This window comes from Engystomops pustulosus, chromosome 5, assembly GCF_040894005.1.
Source record: "Engystomops pustulosus chromosome 5, aEngPut4.maternal, whole genome shotgun sequence".
NCBI lineage: Eukaryota > Metazoa > Chordata > Amphibia > Anura > Leptodactylidae > Engystomops > Engystomops pustulosus.
Genome location: NC_092415.1, coordinates 60,313,192 through 60,334,451, shown reverse-complemented (window position 1 = coordinate 60,334,451; position 21,260 = coordinate 60,313,192). Strand labels below are relative to the sequence as shown.

General features: G+C 38.4%; 1 protein-coding gene across 1 annotated transcript in view; it reads right to left on the bottom strand.

The window, feature by feature from the left end:
* Positions 1 to 575: 575 nt before the first annotated feature.
* EMILIN2 (elastin microfibril interfacer 2) overlaps positions 576 to 21,260 on the bottom strand; it is a 36,165-nt gene continuing 15,480 nt past the window's right edge. The window contains exons 3-9 of the mRNA XM_072152126.1: positions 16,729 to 16,901; positions 14,212 to 16,137; positions 12,009 to 12,449; positions 11,319 to 11,348; positions 9,761 to 9,796; positions 7,691 to 7,822; positions 576 to 3,391 (exon numbers count right to left, since the gene is read on the bottom strand). Of these exons, the coding sequence (XP_072008227.1) occupies positions 3,054 to 3,391; positions 7,691 to 7,822; positions 9,761 to 9,796; positions 11,319 to 11,348; positions 12,009 to 12,449; positions 14,212 to 16,137; positions 16,729 to 16,901 (3,076 nt within the window). The 3' untranslated portion in view covers positions 576 to 3,053. The remainder of the gene's footprint in view (positions 3,392 to 7,690; positions 7,823 to 9,760; positions 9,797 to 11,318; positions 11,349 to 12,008; positions 12,450 to 14,211; positions 16,138 to 16,728; positions 16,902 to 21,260) is intronic.

Sequence of the window (21,260 nt, the reverse complement as noted above, 5' to 3'; positions counted from 1 at the left end):
GTAATCATGCAGTTCTGTATCTGCTGAAACAGATCGTCACCAGTAAGTTGCTAGATTCTATATGAGTGCTCTCTGTATGTGAGCCAATGGAAGTATATGTTGTTTGTCATTAGTCATTGTTTGTCATTAGTTATCAATATTTTTCATTGAGTTCTTAATGTCTTTAATGTTTGCCTTGTAAATATTTTGGACATGATGCAGTGGAGGGTTAAATGTAGGATGAATTTTTGTACTGAAACCTGGGTAGGTGGGGGTGGGGGAGTGCACAATCTCTATACAGTCTTATAGTTGACTACACTGCCTGCATTACTAAAGTGCAGGAATTGATAGGCTGAAAGATAGTATATAACAGCTATATTACCATGCCTGCACTCCTTTCTATTGTATGATATGGTACTACTTGCCCTGTGCAGTACTATTTTGTTGCTAGTTTGGGCATCTACGAGTTTCTGGATACTGTACAGTTCTGTATTAGATATCTTCTTTATTGCTGACCTATTTAGCCTTTTACAAATGTTTATCACCAACAGATATAACAATGGATTATATTTTTTACATAAAATATCTCCACTCAGTTTTGATATATTTAATTTAATAACACAAATCACAACTTTAAAAACAAATAATTAGAAAAGGCAAAGAATGGTCAACAATTCAGATCCTTAGAGAACATACAGTATAAAAGGCCTCTACAGTAATGTTTGACATCTGTATACAGTAAACATTTTTAGATTATCATCACAAAGAGCTAGAGATAGAAGAAGTCAGTAAAGTATCACCTAAAAGAAGTCAACAATACAAAGAAAAACTATAAATTCTGTTGTGTAGCCATGACAAGTGATGTGAAACAGTGAAAACTATTGAAATAGACTGGAGAAAACTTTGTGAATCCCATAAGGGTTAAACATAAAGCAGTGAAATAATTCATCATTTCTAACTAGAACCTACATATGGCTTATTACTTTACGAACAAACTTCTAGTCACCCAGCAGTATGAGCCCACATCCCAATTGTGAGCAGCAGCTTCCTAGAATTCTACCCTCTGTGCTCATTGGCAAATACAATGTACAGACTGCATGTTATGCAGATATAACCATCACTAATCTGGAAGAAACCCACAAATCTAGCCTTTGAGGTACTTTCAGGACAAAGAAAATGCTCTCTGATATATAAGTTTATAGAATTGGATCGGCAATAATAAGTAAAAAGCTGTGTACATCATGGCAGGACTCCAAGGAGAGACAGTGGGGCTCATTTACTAAGGGTCCGAACGCCGCACTTTCGTCAGGTTTCCCGAATATTTCCGTTTTGTGCCGAATTGCCCTGGGTTTTTGGCGCACACGATCAGTTTGTGACGCATCAGTGCCTGCTTTCACGAGACAGAAATCGGGGCGTGGCCGTTGGACAACCCGACGGATTCGGCAAAAACACGGAATTTAAAAAACCATTTGTGTCGCAAGATCAAGCACTTACATGCATCGGGAAGTAGAAGGTGAACTCCGGCAGAAATTGGCGCAGCAGCGACACCTGCTGGATATCGGGTGCACGACCTTAGTGAATCCTAACAGACCTGAATCCTCGTCGGACAATACACCGCGGGATCGCGACTGGACCGGGTAAGTAAATGTGCTCCAGTGAGTGTCTCCACCACCACATAGGGGCAGATTAGCAATGCCTTGTACGGCAGATGTCTTCCCTCCCATGCACCACTTTTCCTAAAAGTTGTCGTAACGGGCATCAGGGCACATTTACTATAGTTTGCACTGGAATACCAGGGTAGGTTATAGCCAAAATCTACACTAGGTCTGACTTGTGCAAAATTTGTTCAGTATTTACTAAGAGGCCGGAGACGGCAATGGAGATATTAAGACTTGTGCGCATTGTGCCAGCTCTTCATAAACTCCCCTAACAGAGTGATATATACGGCTCTCATCGCATCAGAATTCTCACTGTGGGGGATACTTATTAATCTGTCTACAACAGAATTCTGTCATAGTTTGCAGTGAAAAACTGTCTGTACCACATTTATAAAGGGTTTTTTTTTATAATTCTCCTATGATTAGCTCGGCTAAAGGTGCATATCCTAGGAAAACGGTCATGTCCTCGGGCGTGGCCTCGTGCCAAAAAGGTCAGTGCAAAAATACTCCTGACCTGACAGAGTTTTGTCCTAATTTTCTGGTGTAAAGTTTGCTAACTAATAGGAGGTACAGAGTAGAGTACAGAGACAGGCACTTATATGAATCTGGTGCAGAATAAGACTGTCTAGTCTTAGGACACTTTTAATAAATCTGCCCACTGTCTCTCCTTGGTGTCCTTTCTGGATTTACTCTTTTCTACAAATCCTGGTACAATTCCACTAACATATAGCAGTCTCTGACCAGACAGAAAACATCAAAATAAAGGCTATAAGTATAACTCATACCCTTGCATTTTAAAGAGCTACATTCTTGTTAGAAAATAAAATATAATAAAAATATAAACCCTAAGAGACACCATTCACTTATTTTCTAACAAAAGCAGCCTTATACAATTCTAATAAAAAGGACCACTGATTAAACTCAGCCAGCTACATGAGGGAATCTATCACAAGTCCTACCACCATGACCATTGGTGACATGGGGCACTGAATAATAAGTCACGTATAGTGCCCTCATTGTTTTCTTTCGGACATTTTATAGAACAAGATTTTCTAAAAGCACCACATATAAATAAAAGACACGGACACATGCAGAACATTAAATAATGAATTTAAGGATCCTGTCCTATCGAATGCAGGACATATTCTAAATAAGCAGAATTTCCCAGTGATAAAAAAATAAAAAAAATTGTATAAAAAGTCTGCACAGTGCACAAAGTTGCAGAAAGTTTTAGAAAAGATTTAAAGAAAAGAGTCAGCAGAAAATGTCACTTCTTATATAGTGTGCATACCGTAAGGTACAGCATATATTATACATTCACTCACAATAAGGACATATTCCTAACAGTATATATTAACACTTCAAATCCATTTACACTGAATGTCTCTTCTGAGTGTCTCTTCAGTAGGGATTAAGCTATCTGAGGGGGGTGGATGGGTATAACAAGACACCACTAAATGTGGAGTACATTTCATCAGAGTCTGAGTTCGCCAGTTTGCCTCCTGTCAGGACAATGGCAACTTCATCTGCAGCCTTCAAGTTCATAATGAGATTGAATGTGCCGATCCCGCTGCAAACCGGTTTACTGGAGCTTGGCCTGTGATACTCTAGGAGCTCTCGTCTGTAACCAGAAGAATCTAGCTGTGCCACACTGGCATTATTCACCAACAAGACAGCCTCCACATAATGGCCATGCTCTGGAGTAAGGACTGCGGAGAGCATATAGCGACCCTCAATGGGGACTGTGAAGATACCTGGAAGAGACAAACGCAGTGGTAAATACTCAGTGGTGACCATAAAAGTTTACACAAGTTCAAAGCTTACTAGTTGGCATCTGGAAGTGCAAATGAAATGCAAATACTTTCTTCTCCATTAAAAATTACGAGCCACAAATCCATAGGAGCAGGAAATCTATATAGGAGACAGGCTTCCCTCCACTGCAAGGGTTATCTAGCTTTTAATGGTATCTGGAAATGATTAGTGAGAATTTGTGACATCTGAAGTAGGTAAATCTAATGTAAAGACACTACACCAGGAGTTTGGATACATAGTATGAAAGTTTTACTAGCCTGGACACAGACTTTTAGCTTTCAGATTGCCCTAGGGCATGGCCTAGTTGGCCTTTCCTTAAACATAACTCTCCTCACACTTGTGCTGTTATATCATTAGTGAGAGCTTATTTGTCTTCACTGCCCAAACTCAACCACAGGCTACTCACTCTGAACTACTGAACAAACAACAAATATACATCTTATAGACTAAAATGATGGTCACATGGATATCATAGATGAGACCCCACAAGATTAGCCATTTATGGTAAATGCAGAGCACTCATGTAAAACATGTCAGACCTGTGAACGATGGATTAGCTTTTGTTTTACAATAGGGATTTCAACCAAATTCAATCACTTAGGTTGCGTCAGATCCCATGACATTTCTTCTTCAGTAAATATGCGTATTCCTCAGGAAAGTTGTGGCACTCTTTTCCTCTAACTTTTTGTTCAATTGTTATATCTTCTAACCTTATAAGTAGTTAGCCAAGTGGGTGTTACCAGTTGTTAGGTTTGTCTACGTAGATTCTGATAATGTCAGAATTGATTGGACATTGACAGTGGACTTGTAACATCCCCCTGGCTAACTACTCAAAAGGAATAGATTATACTAATTATCAATGCCACCCTTTTATTTTGTTTTATTGTTTTACCAGATAAACTCATAATTATAGGCAGCATCATAACACACTGGACATACAGAACAATGAGACCCAACCAACACTAATACCACTGTTTCAACGGACGTCTTTCCATAATTTATTTCATGATACTTTAAAGGGTTAATGCCAACGTGTCTTTTATTTTACAACATCTTTTATATGAAAATCATAATGCCCACGGAAGACTTTAAGGGATGATTCATAAAATCAGAATGTTTAAAAGAAAATTTGCAAATAGTTTGCAGATGTGTTCTCTACCAAATCTTTTTCATAAATCCTATACGTGACTGTGGAAATTAAGATGACTCTTTCCTCTGAGAAGAACACGTGGGTTGAAACACTCTCTGCATGACCCATATAGCGGATAATGCAATGAAATCACAAAAAGAAGTACTCTGCTGCCTTGTGGGGATGAAAATGAACTGTAAAATAGGAACATCAGATCCAATGTTAACTAAAAATAGACCGTTTGGTTGTTCAGATCCAGTAGGGACACAAAGAAAGCTGTGAACCTCTTACTGTACTCCACAAATCATAAGCTCTGCAGTGAAATTTATGTAAAAATGTGATATGTCTCTCCATGATGCATCCTGCTTGGCTGTAACACACAAGCTATATGGTGGCATCCAGTTTTGAGATCCATAGTACACTGCGGGATTATCACAGCCTTAAATGTTCTTTTGCAGCCCATGATCCCAAATGGTCTATTCCAGACTCTGCCCAAAGAGCAAAGAATTGCTATAAAGGTCCATCTCAGGCAAACTATAGATTAACCAAAAAGTATAAAAAAGGAAAAAATATGGAGTATAGTAGAGAAACTAAAAATAAAAAAACACACCTAGATATGCATTTTTGATACCCTTGAACTGTGTTTTCAAGGACCATACAACTATGAATATGGGGCACAGATTTTTATCACTTGATGAGGCTATCATGCAGTGTAAAACAACTTCTATTCTTCATGGTCACCACCTCGCAATTATGTTTTCTAACCTGCTTTCATGCAGTTAGGAAATGTGATAGGCCTGCCTAAAATAATGCTTTGTTAAACTGTCTAGAAGTTATTGTATGGAAGATACAGTCTCTTCTATTCGTGGTATTGTACCGTATGTATAGGCAACACTGGGGAACAAATACAATTTTTTTGTGGTTCCTGGAGATTTTCCAAAGGAGCCGACCTGCTGCAGAACTGTGAGGGTGCGTGCCAAGGCCGGCCGGTAGATGGGATTGTAGAGGCTACTGGGGTGTATCCTCTGCCAGTAATTAGCATTTTAGCTACATAAAGTATAGTTTAATTTACAAGGTATTAGGATTAGGTAAAAAATAGATTAGGGCTTAGCCCGTTACCACCTACCATAGATCACAACAATCTCTTTGTGCTTTTTCCTTCTAACAATCAGCAATCGGTTCAACCTCATCAACACCTTAAATAAATTATTACCCCCCCCCAGTAAGTTCTCCTGCTGCGTCTCCTCACACATGAGAAGTCATATATTTACTTTGTATAATAAGCAAATAACGGCAATACATACGGTATACAGCCACAGTCTGAAGGAACGCAGTGGAATAATCAATGACTCACGCTCAGACGTCTTGTTAAGTGTTCCAGCATGGTAAACTCCCACTTCACACAGATGAAGTAATAATGACTTATGCTAAGTGACTCCACAGGAAGCTCCTATTTATGGGCCTCAGATGTAATGCAACTGACCAGGAAGATATATTTATATATTTACCCTGCAAATCCATCGTCTTGGACAGATCTTATATGTCCTTCATACAGATGTGAATCTCCTATATATGTTCCTATATAAATAGGAAATTTCATGAAAGAACACGCTGATCTAAAAACATGAACCGTGGGACGATTTATGGTCAACATCACGTATGATCCCCAAGCACTTGCGCCTTGCAGGCTGTTGTCATTAGAGACATGTGGCTGAAGCTGTGGCTTAATGTAATCCATATAACAGTGCTGAGGCCACCATATGTTCTTTTGCTACTATACAGAAATGTGACCCCATTTAGGACAGACAAGAGACACACTAGTAGGAGAACTTGCAAGTTTAACTAGAATCCGCCCAGTAAAATGTATCACCTTAACCTTTTAAGTCCACAGGGTTTTAGTAAAAGATTGCAACCGTATGTCTTTTTGGATTTTGCTTCCTCACACTAAGTGTCCCAAGTGCAATAATTATAATACATTATGGTTTGTCTAACAATAAGCAAACACATGTCTATTAATTCAGGATGACTGAATACTTAACCAAAAATAGACTAATGATACAGTCCGAAGGCAGCAGTCATACTTACATTATACAATCTGCCATTTGTGTGAATGGCCCCTGTACACCCCAGGACTCATGTGTAAGGGAGGGGCTTCTGAATACCCCATCAGCGATGGCCTATAGAAAGTCTTCTCAAATCATCCCGCAAGTGTGGTGTCAGGCGGTTTGCTAGCTTTCTTAACTTTTCCGAAATTTGTATAATTTTTCAGAAAAACTTTTCACCCAAATACAAACCAGCTCTGTATCTGCTTATTGGAGCATCAGTTTTCTTCTCTATATGGCAGAACCTTATACCACCCTTCTAACAGAATAATTGACATCCTGAGATCCTCCTGTTTCATGACATCCTATGTTCATCCTGCAGGCCGGTCCAATACCCCTCATACCCCTGTCTGGATCTGCTGGAGCATGAGCAGTACTTTGATTCTAAACTGCCTTACTCAGAGCTGCAGTATAGTTGGGAAAGATAGTTTGCAGCGGAGAAATCGAAGACAGATCAAGGGCTAGATATTGTAAAAACGTGATTTATCATACTGGGTGATGCTAGACGGTAAATCTGATATATTTCCAGGCTGAGCTTATACTGCTTATTAGTTAATTTATTTTTATGGCCAATATTCTGTACCAAAATTTTGGCACACATTTGTGTATCTGAAAGGGGTTGTACTAACTTAGAAAAATGTCCCCTATTTAGAGGTGAATAGTGAGGATTGGGCTGGGAAGTGACTGCTGGGAACTTGTATGAGAACAAGTCACCCCCACTGATCCAGGGAACAGGGGTCCTGTTCTCACCAATGGGTGGAGCCGCAGGATGCATGTTTGTCATGACGCTCCACCATTAAAGAGAATGGCACTTCGGTTCTCTGGAACCCTGGAGTTCTTGTTCTATTTCTTGAGGATAAGAACTAAAGTTATTCCTAGCTTATGTTTTCTATGCCTTCCAATTGCCAAGTAAAGAAAAACAGTCTAAAAAGAAATTGTGAGACTATTTTCATGTAAACTTGCAAAGGTCTTGTATTAAAGAAGGTACATTTTCACTTCTAGGGTGTTACCTGTCTCCGGATTATAGTAATCGCCATCATTGACCAGAACATTATTAAAGGGAATGAAGCCAACTTCAAACGAGTTTGTTCTTTCAGTCAGTCCAGCAGAAAATGATATCTGTACAGTTGTTGCACTTTCTCCTTGACAAAGCAAAAGCAAGAAACTGTTAATAAACATTTCCTCCTGACAATATTTCTGGCATAAATATAAAAATCCAATACCATACGGTACAATATGGTAAATGCATAACATGTCATTTACATCTCTGTTAAGGAGCCCAGTGGGCAGCCATACTCTGTAGGACATCCACTGAATACTTAGAGGGAAACTGTTAGGGTGATTTAGGACACTAAACCACCCATAGGTCCCCTGTATCACCCTTTATGAGTTTTCTACGTGGTCGCATTAAAAAAAAAAACATTTATACTTACCTTAGTCCTGAGCTCCCAGCACCTGCGCATTGTGGCAAGTGAAGCCAGCGAGTGCCCCCCAACTTCACTGCACAGTGAAGCCAAGATATTATCCTGCCTTCACTTTCCGCAACGGAAGAGGAGACGTCAGCACCAGGATCTTCAGAAGGGAGTCCAATGTGCCTCGGGCTAAAAGGACCTGAAGTTGGTGTATGGTCCCATATTATCTTTAGGCTATATTCACACTGCCGTTGCCCGCCTGTACCGTACCGTAGTGGGCAACGGCAGTGTACGGGGAGAGGAGGAGGAGGTGAGTGCAGCTCACTCCTGCCCCTCTCCATAGGAATTAATGGCGCACGGCGCCGTATTACGGCAAAAGATAGGACAGGTCCTATCTTTTTCCGGGTACGGAGCGGTACGGTGCCGCACGTGTGCTGCACCGTACCGCTCCCGTAGGGCGTCGTGCGCCCATTGCCGTCTATGGGGGACGTATATCGGCCGTATATATGTCGGCCGTATATACGTCCCCCATACGGCAGTGTGAATGTAGCCTTAAGCATAGAGTAAAGGATTTACAAAAGTATGCCAAATTTTTTCTCACTAAACTATATATCAATCTAAACAGCCGATTCTGCTCTATAACATGCTGCATGAAGACCAGACACTTATGTCCAACATGACAGATTTCCTTTGAATTATTTCTAGGGCCATAGGGCTAGATAGTTTGTTTCTACACTAAAAGGTCTGTACACTGTATAGAAAACCTACACTATTTTTATCTACAGAGTTTTTTTCATTATTAAAGGTTAGAACTCAATGACTTGTTGTTTCCATGACTTGCACAATAAACAGCATTATGCAAGACCCCTGATACAGTACACTATGTACTCTCTCCTACACTAGGGCAGGCCACAACCTCTCTTCACTATAAAACATAATATCTGCTGTATTCTTGCAGTCCTAGAGACAGTTCTCAGTCTCTGCAGCTTCCTGAGGAAGGACAGCGCTGTAGGATCGACGAGCTCAGGAGGAACTTTTGCTGATAGAACCTGACTACAGAGGACTAATACTACTACTAGTTATTCACATACTTCTGTACAATAGTTGTATGTTAAAGGTTGTTTGCTCCATAGATCATTATATGCCTTGTTTTGATTGACTGGGTTTATATTATCTTTCTATAGAGCGATGTATGCCTGTGGCCAATCAGAAAAGTTGTACAAATCCAGAATGTTACTGGTAAATAAAATTGCGCCCAGTCTCAGAGCTCTGCACATGTGGATATTGTGATATGCTTGTGACAGACTTGGACCTGGCAAGTGTAATGAAAAACAGGAAACTCACATTAACTCAGATAATTAATCCCACAAAGTTCCTTCCAGCTGGGTTACAAAGGACCATACAAAGACTTGTTGTGGTCTGATTGCTAAACAATTCCATGTAAAGTTATACAAACTTACCACTAAATACAATAACATCAGAAATACATGGATATTGTGGTTTAAAAAATATACGCCACTGCATTAAGGAGGAGGAGGTGAAGATTATTCTAGACAGATCAGTACAGCCATTCAGTACGGAGCCTTGCACAATTTATAGTATACCCAAGGTAAAATAGATCAATTCTGTGAACTCATCAAAGGTAAATAAGTAAATATAATTAAATACCTCTGGATTCTGAAAATGTAGTAGTTGATATTTGATCTGAAACAAAAATAAAAGACATAAAATACAAAAAATGAATTCATTACACTATGATTTATCAATATATAATTGATTGGCCAATTATATAGTATAACTTGATCAATATATTATTAAAATAGATATATTTTAATAAAAAAATTGCTATTATCCATAAATAACAACGAGATGAACAGGACAGCCGTCATGAATCTATACCAAGTTTCGAGAGGGCCCTATAACTCTGCATTATGCTTCTCCTCTTTTATTCTGGATGTGGAGCACTGTGCCATGACATAGGGTTCACTCTTGGCTACTCCTAAGAACCTCAATTCAATGATCCCCTGGTTATGTATTTTTAACTCCATTAGGGATACTGGACTTTGCTACAGTTGTCCAACAGTTTGCTACAGTTTTGCATTGTTAAAGTTCAGGGAATAGCAGGTAATTATTTGAGAATGATAAATTATAACAAGACAAAACTAAAAACATGAACATTTCAAAATAGGATCAATTCTGCCCTGACCAGCCAAATTCACTATAACCTGTGCCAAAAAAACTGAAAAAAGTTTCTGCTCAAATCTTTTCCACATAGGAGCTGGCGTAGATTAAGATCCTGCATTACACATGACTGCTGTATCTGAATTACTAAGAGATCGGAACACCCTTGTTGCTCGCCAAGTGGTTAGGACTGGTCCACTGCACACCAATTTTAATTAATTGGCCCCACTATGCTAATTTTGTTAATAACAAGTCAAATACAAAAATATTATTAAAAAAGACAAGGAGAAAATGTCTTGGGCTCTGTGTTATTGTGAATAGATCTTTTAATGCTATTTAAATGTTGTCATTTGGAAGAAATGTTGACATGTAAGTCATTTAGTAGGAACTGAACATATAGTTAAATAAATACACCGCCATATGGAGTGATTTTTTTAACATTTCCAGGAGGAAATGAAAGTTTCAGAGAAGTAAAATGTAGATGGTGAATAATAAATATGTTTTTTTCTATATAAATCTATATGTATGTGTACATTTAAAGACCAAGTTGTGAACTATGATGGAAATTTTCTTTACTTATAATAGAGAGGAGGATCCACAAAGCTCTCAAAACACATATGGTAGCATGGTGGCCCTGTGGTTAGCATTGTTGGCTGGAAGAATTAAAATCTTAGGTGTGGAAATAAGGAAGAGAAATATGCACATAGATTTGTATGTTTTCCATGTAATTGATGGGTTTCATCCAGGTATTCCAACACTCTACTGATAGGTAAAGACTTGCCCTATAATGTCCTATGGTGTATCTGAGATAGTAGGCATGGGTTCACTGCACCAGGGGATTTATAAGAACCAATGCCCCAGCAGGGCTTTTGTTACACCCCCTGAGCACTTGTACTTGATTTAAATAAAGATTAAAGTTTATTTTTTAACCAAAGTAGTAGTAGTACAAGCGCTCAGCTCCTAACAAATTTAAAGCTGTATAAACCAGTAGTACATTTCATTTTAATGTATGTTACATAATTCAGACATAAAATAACACTGTTACCTTTTGTATCTTTAGCGGGCTTGGGATAACCTGTAAGAGAGAGCAGATTTAAGTCACTTACTAGTTTAGAAAAGATTACGTGCTATGTGCAATGTTCCCCTTGGCTGAAAACTGCCATATATATATATATATATATATATATATATATATATATATATATATACACACATATGAAGGAAGGTCATTACACAAAGATGTCTTTCAGTAATTTCTTAGTTTCCAGATCCGAGTCATTCAACTAATTTTCTTGGTAACAGCTCAATGTTCTCCATGTTACATGTATATCTGTATAAATAGTCTCTTTGAGAACTGGTTCAACAAACAAAGTGAAGAATCTGAGACATGTGGCCCTCACATTGTTCTTAAATTCCAGTTGTTGATCCACTATTTCGAAATGAAGAAAAGAAGACCATAGTGCTACAGATTATAATGGGTTTCTTTTTCTATATATATGTGCATTGCTACAAATAAAATCATCATAACCTACAGTAAACTATGACTATGGCTAGGAAACTAAGGTGTAAAACAGGGTATATTTTGGGTATATATACTTTGGGTGCCCACATGCATCTGGATTTGGCCATCAGTAAGAGTACATTAGTTTAGTGTAGTATAGCTTGTGTGGTCTTATGAGAACTTTGGATCTGTTTCAATAGAAAGATAGTAAATAGATTGATAGATTAAACTTACCTGGTGCTCCAGCAAAACCCTTTGACATCTCCATATCCTGCTCTCCATCAGCCCCTTGTGGCTTTGCCGATCCAGTCTGTACCATTCTACCAGGTGGGCCCGCTTGGCCATGCTCTATGATAACTCCATTACGTCCAGGTACCAGTGGTATAACAATAGACCCTGTAGGGGTAGGTGGCTCTGGTTCACTTGGTGGTTGCTTTGGTTTTGTATTGGTTGGCTCTAGAGGTAGTTGTGGTTGTCCTTCATGGGATGGAGATTTTGGCTTGCCTGGATACTGAGGATCTTCAGGTTGTGCAGGTTGTTTAGGAATTGATGGAATAATGGGCACCTGGGGGTATACTGGCTCCTGTGGAACTTGTGGGTATTTTGGTATTCCTGTGGTTTTTGGTGGTATTTGTGGTATGACTTTAATTTGTACAGTGTGTTTTGGTACAGACCCTAAATAACAAAAGAAGAAAAACATATATCTATTTTGAGTATTTTAGACTGTAGATAACTTTAGTAACTTTAATCCAATTGCAATGCAAATCCAATTTCCCTCTACATACTTTATTTAAACAAAATTCTCATTAAACTAAACACCATTAGGAAGCAAAAAGCATCCCTCATTTACAGTACACAAAAGGAAAAAAGGGTGTGAATTTATAATAACAAAATACTTCCTTAGCTGTGTCTTCTACATCAGCTGCGCTTTTGGAACAAAAAAAAATTCCAATTGAATTGTATCATAAAACAGCTTGAAAAAGAAGACTAAATAATGGGTTGGGTCTGGTATTGCAGCTTAGCCCTAGTCAAGTGAATTGGGCTGAGTTACAATATGGATACATAAAAATCAATATAACATGGTTTGGAAATTATATTTTGAAATTAATAATTTATCCAATTGTTAAAATGTTTTAAAGCCTGTGCTATTTTTGCCGTTATAAATAATGGAAATGAGCTACTGCCCCCACTAAAGGTACTGTAAACTGGACTTTATTGAAAAGCGTACAACAAATGTTGCAATACATAATGGAATCCAGAGGTAAAATTGTCTCATTTTTTTCTACACTACAGTGTAAATATCACGGGCATAAGACACATAACAGTAGAACAAAATCAACACTTCGCTACATAAAGACTATATATATTTTAGGGCAGATAAAAGCTACTAAAATAAACACTATAGTGCAAAGAATATATCAATATACAGCCATCTGCACACTCCAATCCTCTCTTCCATTATTCCTCCTCTGCGAGCAGAGAATATGTGAATTGCCGGGCATATCCTGCAACGCCCAAAGCTGATGGACAAAGAAGTTAGTGGAATATAGCGGAACTGGAGAGTCACCCCAGTCTCCCACACTTTATTAAATTCATCAGAACAACTTCTGCCTCTATATGTCAAATCATGGTAGGGAAGAACAGAATTCAATAACTTCCTACACATTGCGAGGAAAGGAGGATGAGCAGCAATCCATTGTAGGGCTATAGTTTTCCTGGCAAAGAATGAAGCTTTCGCTATGGAATATTCACATATGATTCTGCCATGACTCCTCATCTAAGACCCCGCTTTTCACCCATTCATCTCTACATACTTCGCTAGATCACGATGAAGCTCCCTTTTGTGAATGTCCCAGTGTGAGTAGCACATGGCAAAGGTGGGTCAGGGACACTGGCACAAAGCAGCAGCTGACAGCTTAGGTGTAGAGAAAGACAGTCCTCATTTCAATCCAAACGACAAGTCAAAGGTCAGGGACAGGCAACAACCAGAATAACAAGCCATAGTCCAGAGAACAAGCCAGAGGTCAGAGCAAGCAGACAAGGACCACAGATAGAGGTCCCTGGTTTGGTTTGTATAAACTAATCTGCATAAATTCTATATAAGTATATGAAATGTAAGTTACTATTACTGTTTCATAAAGTTGTATTTTTGTAACTCTGTACAGATCATTTTTACCAGATGCAGCTTTTATTGGAAAAAATAACATGCCAATAAAAACGGAAAATTTAATTTAGTTAAATTAATAAAATTCAAACTTGCAGAAAAGAGTGAATCTGGGCTAATTTTAATTGAAATATTAATAAATTGTTGATTCTTTCCTGCAGGCAATTTTGTTTCTACAAAACAAAACATTTTACATTCTAACCTAGAGGTGAAATAAGATGCAAATGAATGTGTAATTTAATGTAACATTAGCCAGGAATATGTATTTCCTACCTTCTCCAGGTTTGCTCTTGGTAAGATCTTGTAAATCAGTTGTAATTTTGGTGATCTGAGTTTGGAACACCTGGACAGAATTCTTCAGGCCATAAATGTCATTGGAATGCGATTTTATTGTCCCATTGATCTTGCCTATGCAGCTCCATAAACTGGTTACATGTTTGTTAAGTCCATCTTTAATCCTTTGCAGGCTGCCAGAGATAGTGTCCAGTTTTCCACATACATTCTCCAACTTAGAAACTCTGGCATCGACATTTGAAAGCTCAGTTCTAATTCCCTGAGAATTTTCGGGGCACTTTGCTTTGTCAGCAGTTAATTCACGCTTCAGGATTTCAAAACTGTCCTGGAGATTGTTACAACAGTTACCATTAGTAGAAGCATCTGAGGTAGTATCAAAAAGTTTTTGGACAACTTCAACCTTTGCAGATAGGCCAAGCTGTGTATTCCTGACTGTAGAGTTAATATCTCGCACCTGGTCTTTCAATGAACCAAACTTATCATTCAATAAATCAATACTGTCTTCAATCCTATATATATCAAACTTCACCGTCCCCAGCTCAAGTTTCAACTCTTCTAAGTCTGAGGTTTTATTTTGCAGTAATTCAAATTTCTCATTCACTGTATCAGTAAGTGACTCTTCTAAAGCTGAGGTTTTATTTTGCAGTAATTCAAATTTCTCATTCATAGTATCAGTGAGTGACTTTAAAAGGAAAGTGTTGTCCAGCTGAGTCTGAACCAAAACCTCATAATTATTACTGTTGCCATTATTGTCACTCAGAGAACCTCCCTTTCCATGTAAAGCATTTCTAAATTCATTGTCCAGCTTCTGCACCACATCCTTTAATTCATTAACCTCGTTAAAAACAGAACTGGGAATCGTGTTACTGGAATCAGCAGGATCGTGATTACTGTTGGCATCACCCAACCTATTCTCCAACAACTGGAGCTTCCAGTCAATAAGATTGCTCATACTGTCAACACTACTGTTAATTAAGCCTCTCAAAGTGTCTTCAATGTAGAAACAATGCTCCTCTACATTTCTTTCTGAGACATTAACCTTGAACTCTAAATCAATCAATTTTTCATTCCAAGCCTGGTCAGGGGTTAAGGTGCTCAAACGCTGTACTTCACTGTCTAGTCGAGCATTGAGGACCACATTGGCTTCAGCAATTCTATCAACTTTTTGGCCCAAGTTCTTCAGTATGGTGTCAATATTACTGTTACAACAGCTGGAATCACCATTTGGTGAAGTTGGGATCTGAGATCTTAACTTGTCTATTTCATTTCGGAGTTCAGTCTCCTTTTCAAGGACAAATTCTTTGACTTCGGTGCAGCCATTTTCATTCTCTTCACATTGCTGTTGTACATTAATCAGTTTATACTCACAAGAGTTTTTAAGATCAGCCATTTTTCTGTCCATTCCCTCAAGCATCTCATTTCTCAGAGCTTCCAGTTTGTCATCTATGTTAGAAACTGGGGCTGTCGCTGTAGGTTGACGGGACATTTCTTCAATATCTATTAAGCGTTCCTCATACAAGTTAATTTTTCTGGTTAGTTCTTCAATTTGATCACTTTTCTTTTGAAGTTCTTCTCTGGCATTTGTTAATTCTGACACAAGATCTTTTAGACCATCTTCTTTTTCCGCACTTCCGGTGAACCCTGGTAAGTAGTATTCTGTCTTACCACCAGTGGCACTAGCTGTTGGTGTCAAGTTGTTGAGCCACGTATTTAGAAATTTACTAGCGTCTTCTTGTACAGTGATCTTTAAGTTTTCATTTACGGTGGACAAAGAAGTTTGCATGTCAATGATTGTCTGTGTTAGCCGGATCATTTCTTCCTCGAGAGTCTGAATTTTTTTTTCTTGTGCTTCATTTGATTCTTCTCTTTTAGATTCCAAAGGTTTTTGCTGTTGGCCATGTGGATCTAGGGTGAAATAATAAGCAAATAGACATTAACATAATCAGAACATCATAAAAGGATAGGGTTATGGCTATTGTCAGTTATACTGAAAATTTTAAAGGAACGTCGAAATTCACTTTAAAGAAGTGAAGAAGAAATCTACCATCAAAATCCGTCATGATAAAGCAGGGGCACTTAGATCCAGGCACTGTGTCTGTGGTAAGCTTATATTTTTTATCCATGTTCTCCTTCCTTGTAAAATCAACTTTTGAAATAATGCTAATGAGCCAGAAGGATTCTAGGGGTTTTTTCCAGAGCCTCTCTGTGCTGCACCTTCACCGGTGCACTTCAGCAACTGCTGAGGGAGCAGGGGGAGGAAGAGAGTGTTACAACCTGTAAAGAAGATTACCACATTCACAGTGCCTGGATCTATGACTAAGTGTCCCTCGTTTATCATGCTTTTTGATGGATTTGGTGGCTAATTTAGAAATCTTAGGAATCTTACTGGAGGTGGCAGACAGCAACAAGCAGTGGGAGTTCATGGAACTAAATGTCCTAGAGCATTGGAGCATTGTATAAAGCCTGAAGATTTGTGTATACAAAAACCTTTCTCACCTAGGTTTTTCTTCCCTCCACTTGGCCGAGGAGTTTGTAGAGGGGTCTGTTTAACCTTGTCAGCAGGACCTTCCTTGCAATCTTCACCCTTGTAACCAGGGCAGCACCTCCATTCCAGCTCAGTTACAACTTTGTAGGATGTTACATACCTAGGTCTAAAGCCAACTTTATAGCTGCAGAGGAACAGAACATAAAACACTTGAGAAGTTTATCACATTTGATTGAAATTAACAATGTGCATATGAGAAAACGTATCTGATGAATGTGTCATAGTTATCTTATATTGAAAGATAATTGGTTCAAATAATGGTCTAGTTCTTCCAATGTCATTAGTATTACATGGCTGTGTTCTCATAGAGAAATTATGTTTTGATATTGTTCAAAGTTAGCAAATCGTAAAAAATAATACTGCAATGGACCTTGAAAAGTGCAAGCCTCAACAGGTACAAATGTGGGATTACAAAGTCACAAATCTGGGATTGTGTGCCTCTCAAATCTATTAAAAATATTTAGTCCTCCCACCACTTAATAACAGCAGCCTCCAAAACACTGGCAACAAATGGCACATGTTCATGACAATTGACGTTTATATACAAGCCAGTATTTATAGAAGGGGATTCAAATAGATTCAAAGCATACAGTATTTTTCGGACTATAAGGTGCACCATCAATAAATGCCTTTCTAAAACGTCTAGGTTCATATATAAGGCGCACCGGAGTATAAGGCGCACCTGATTATAAGGATGAATGACCAGCAGGTGGCAGACCTGTGCACAATTCAAGGCAGCTGTTGTCTGTAATATACTGATTAAACAGTCATTTCATACACCTGAGAGATTCATTCACTCCACACACTACTAACACTGATTCTACTCTGCCTCCTATGTAGTTTTGTGTTAGATTAAACACTGGATTGGCACACCCTGCTGGTTAAAATTTGCTACCAAAGCCCCCCAACATATTTCGCCGAATTCACGGCTTCATCAGGGGTAACGGGCTTAGCTAAACAACAGGACACCAAGTATAGACGCTGATAAGGCAGCCCTACCTCATTGATGGGCTAATTGGAGACTACCTCTCTACTATTCTCTAAGTTCCACATTTGAAATAATAAATATTGAGTCATACCTGGAAAATTTTTGCAGAGTTACAGTGCAAAAGTAAGGTTTCCCCAGTAACCCATCTGGGTAACTTGGAAAAAAAGCCTGTTGATCTGACCAGGAGGTGCGGACTGCACCCTTCTCGATTCATATACCCACATAGCTCAAATACATATAACCCATATTGGACCCTCACCTGACACTTGACACTTGACTGACAATTGTTTACTTCCGTTGGATAGAAATCTGTACAGTATCATACGTCTCTAAATACTCTCTGTGATAATAACGGCTCATAATAACGGTGAAGAATTGATACATAAAGTAAATTGGAAAATTGTCTAACTTTTCCTTACACAAACCATATCAATTATTTGCTAAAAGTGGACAACCCCTGTAGCTTTCTCCTGTGGCAGGCATCAGGTGTGGTGTATACACTGCTCTGAACAGAATATTGCCTAAGGCAAAATAATTTATTTATTTGGGGAAGTCTTCTTTATTTTTAATTTTACTTCAGACTAATAAAAGTTATATTTTATGTGCCACTTGGACATGGGAATAAATATTTTGCCTTGGGCAATATTCTGTTCAGATAAGTAAACCCTGCTAAGTGCTTTCTGTCCTTAAGTTCTGTAAGGTGTATACACTGCAATTTAAACACTAACAACACTGGGGAACAGGACTAATGAAGCAAAAGCCCATATTTATTAAAGTCCAGTTTCCCATCTGACTTTGCACATTCTTTTCAGTGCAAACTGCTTGCACATGTATTTATATTGTCCACAACACATTTGTGTCGTGGCTGCACTATGTTGCAAAAAATAAATTTACTGGCCCACATTTATTAAAAATAGTACAAACTTCACTATCGGCAATTTGCCTGTAGAGGGTGCAGAGTGCGCCAGATTTATGAAAAATGGTGCACGTTCTTCATGAATCTGGCGCCCCCTACACTGCTTCGGCAGAGTGCACCAAAAAAAGTTGGTGCACCTTTAACATGGGGAGTGTGACACAATTCTGTTGTGTTGCCGTAATAAATGTGGCGCACGTTTTGACTCTGCACTGGAACGCCCCTTTACGAGCAGAAATTTGTGTCACGTCTGGCATAGTGTAGCTGTGACATAAAAGTGTTGCAGACACTTTATAAATACACGTGCAAGCAGTTAGCACTAAAAAGAATGAAAGTCCGACAAAAAACTGGTGCAGGGGCTTTAATAAATGTGTAATGTAATGTATAACTTTGTGGTTTACTAGTTCAGAAATTGTGTAATCATTTGAATATTTTGACCATTTATTGCCTTTTAAAAAGTGTCCGTCCTTAGGCTGGTGAGCTGAGGTAAGCTAGATTATATACCTGACTTGTATATTCTATACCTTACTTTGTAGGGTTAGACATTAAAAATGGAGAAACAACCCATGACAGAAGTGTTTGATTTGAAGACGTAAGAAATTCATAGAACATTGTACAGATTACATTAACACAAAGTCCAGGAAGACCAAAAATTCCCCTTGTGAGTAATTTCCCCTAATATTTGCAGGAGCAAAGTACCAGATACATTATACTGGGAATCCTCATACAAAAATGAACATTAAGAAACCCCTCCGGATGTTATTTCCATCTCCACTTCCTGATGTGTTATTCATCTGCTAGAACGCTCCCTGATTCATGCCAATATTAGTTTGTACATCATCTTAGCAACTGACAGGAAATGTTTCTTATCACATGAGAATTTACTAAATGTATAAAATATGAATAAGGACAAATATAAATAGTTAGAAATTATACTATATAACACAGACACACAGCCAGGAATTGCAACTATTATCCTCCTTACACCAAGTGAGCGTTGAGTGGGGCAGGCTGGGTCACATACTGGCGCAGGTTATAGCACAATCCTATGTCAGACAGGACCTGCCATAGAATTGCCTGGATCCAGTGACCAGTGCATCGATCTATAGCCCTAGCTTAAATAGCCTTTGCATTTTGACTAATAAATAAATAATTCCTTCATTTATATAACTCACACAGATTACGCCGCGATGCACAGAGCTTGCCAAATCAGTCCCTGTCCCCAATGGGGCTCACAATCTATTCAGCCTACCAGTATGTTTTGGAGTGTGGGAGGAAACCTGAGGACCCGAAGGAAACCCACGCAAACACAGAGAGAACATACAAACTCTTTGCAGATCTTGACCCTAGCACCTGAACCCAGGTCCCCAGCGTTGCAATGCTAACCACTAAGCCTAATTTCACTGAAAGCAAAAAAAAATTATAATTGTGTGAAAAGGTGTTTGTTCAGGAAGTTTTCCAATTTCATGTAAAAATTTTGGTTCAAGTGGATTTGCAGCTAAATTGCCCATAGAAGTAAAACATCGGAAGAATCACGTGAATGCCAGCACAGGTATAGAATATCTAATATCTTCTGAAGTTAGTAGTGAGGGCAAAACAAATGACATGTAGCAACTGATCAGAGGACGCTTTGATGTTAAGTTGGCAGCTGGTCAATGGAGGTATTGTCATACATTCCTATGAAGCGACACATTACCTGTATGTATAATTATCAGTTGTCTGCCTTTGGTCCATGCATTAGCCCTTATCGCCGTGGTATATTAAGGTAATGAATAGGATGCATGGATCAAGATGAGAAAAGTGTTTCTAATGCTTCTCTGCAGTCGAAATATCCTCAGGCTGTGGTTTTCACAAGGTAAATTAGTAGAAGTCATATCCTATAATGATCTGGTTTAACCTTTGTTTTCTTTTAATGAATAGCTGTGTAATTACCAAGAGTTTGACCAAAAAGTCAAGACCATTAGGTTTATCAAATCAAGTGTTACTTCTGTACTTTACTATAATACACAACAGTAATGGCTGAGGGTGCCCAAGCCCAGGACCTTTACTGGGTCCATAAGGCAGCTTTCCCAATATGAGATGTGTAGTACTCTTGTCTTTTTTTGCTATGTAAAATTGTTTATTTTAGGATACAATAGAGAGATTAATCAAAGGTTTTGTTCCACAATTTTTTTTATAGAATTTTTTTGTTTTTGTACAAACTTTTTTTTATTGAAATTTGTTTTCACAATAAGAAATAACATAAATTGGGGTAGACATATGAATAGGGCTACCCCAAATTTTCAGAAGCAGTGTACAGTTAAGATCTATACTAATGGGGGTGCCCCTACATATTTTGCACTCAGGCCCAGACGGTATTAGTTATGTCTCAGCTCTAGATGCTTATTATGGCAATATCAAAAAAAGATTTACTGGAAAGTACACACCATTCAAAAGGCAATGATTGTAACCAAACTACATGACTTATAACATACATACAACAGGATATAGGCACTGCCATTTAGTTAACTGTAAACATTTTTTTTTACAGAATGTTTGTATAACAATACGACATTATTCATTACAGTTCTCTATATAAATAA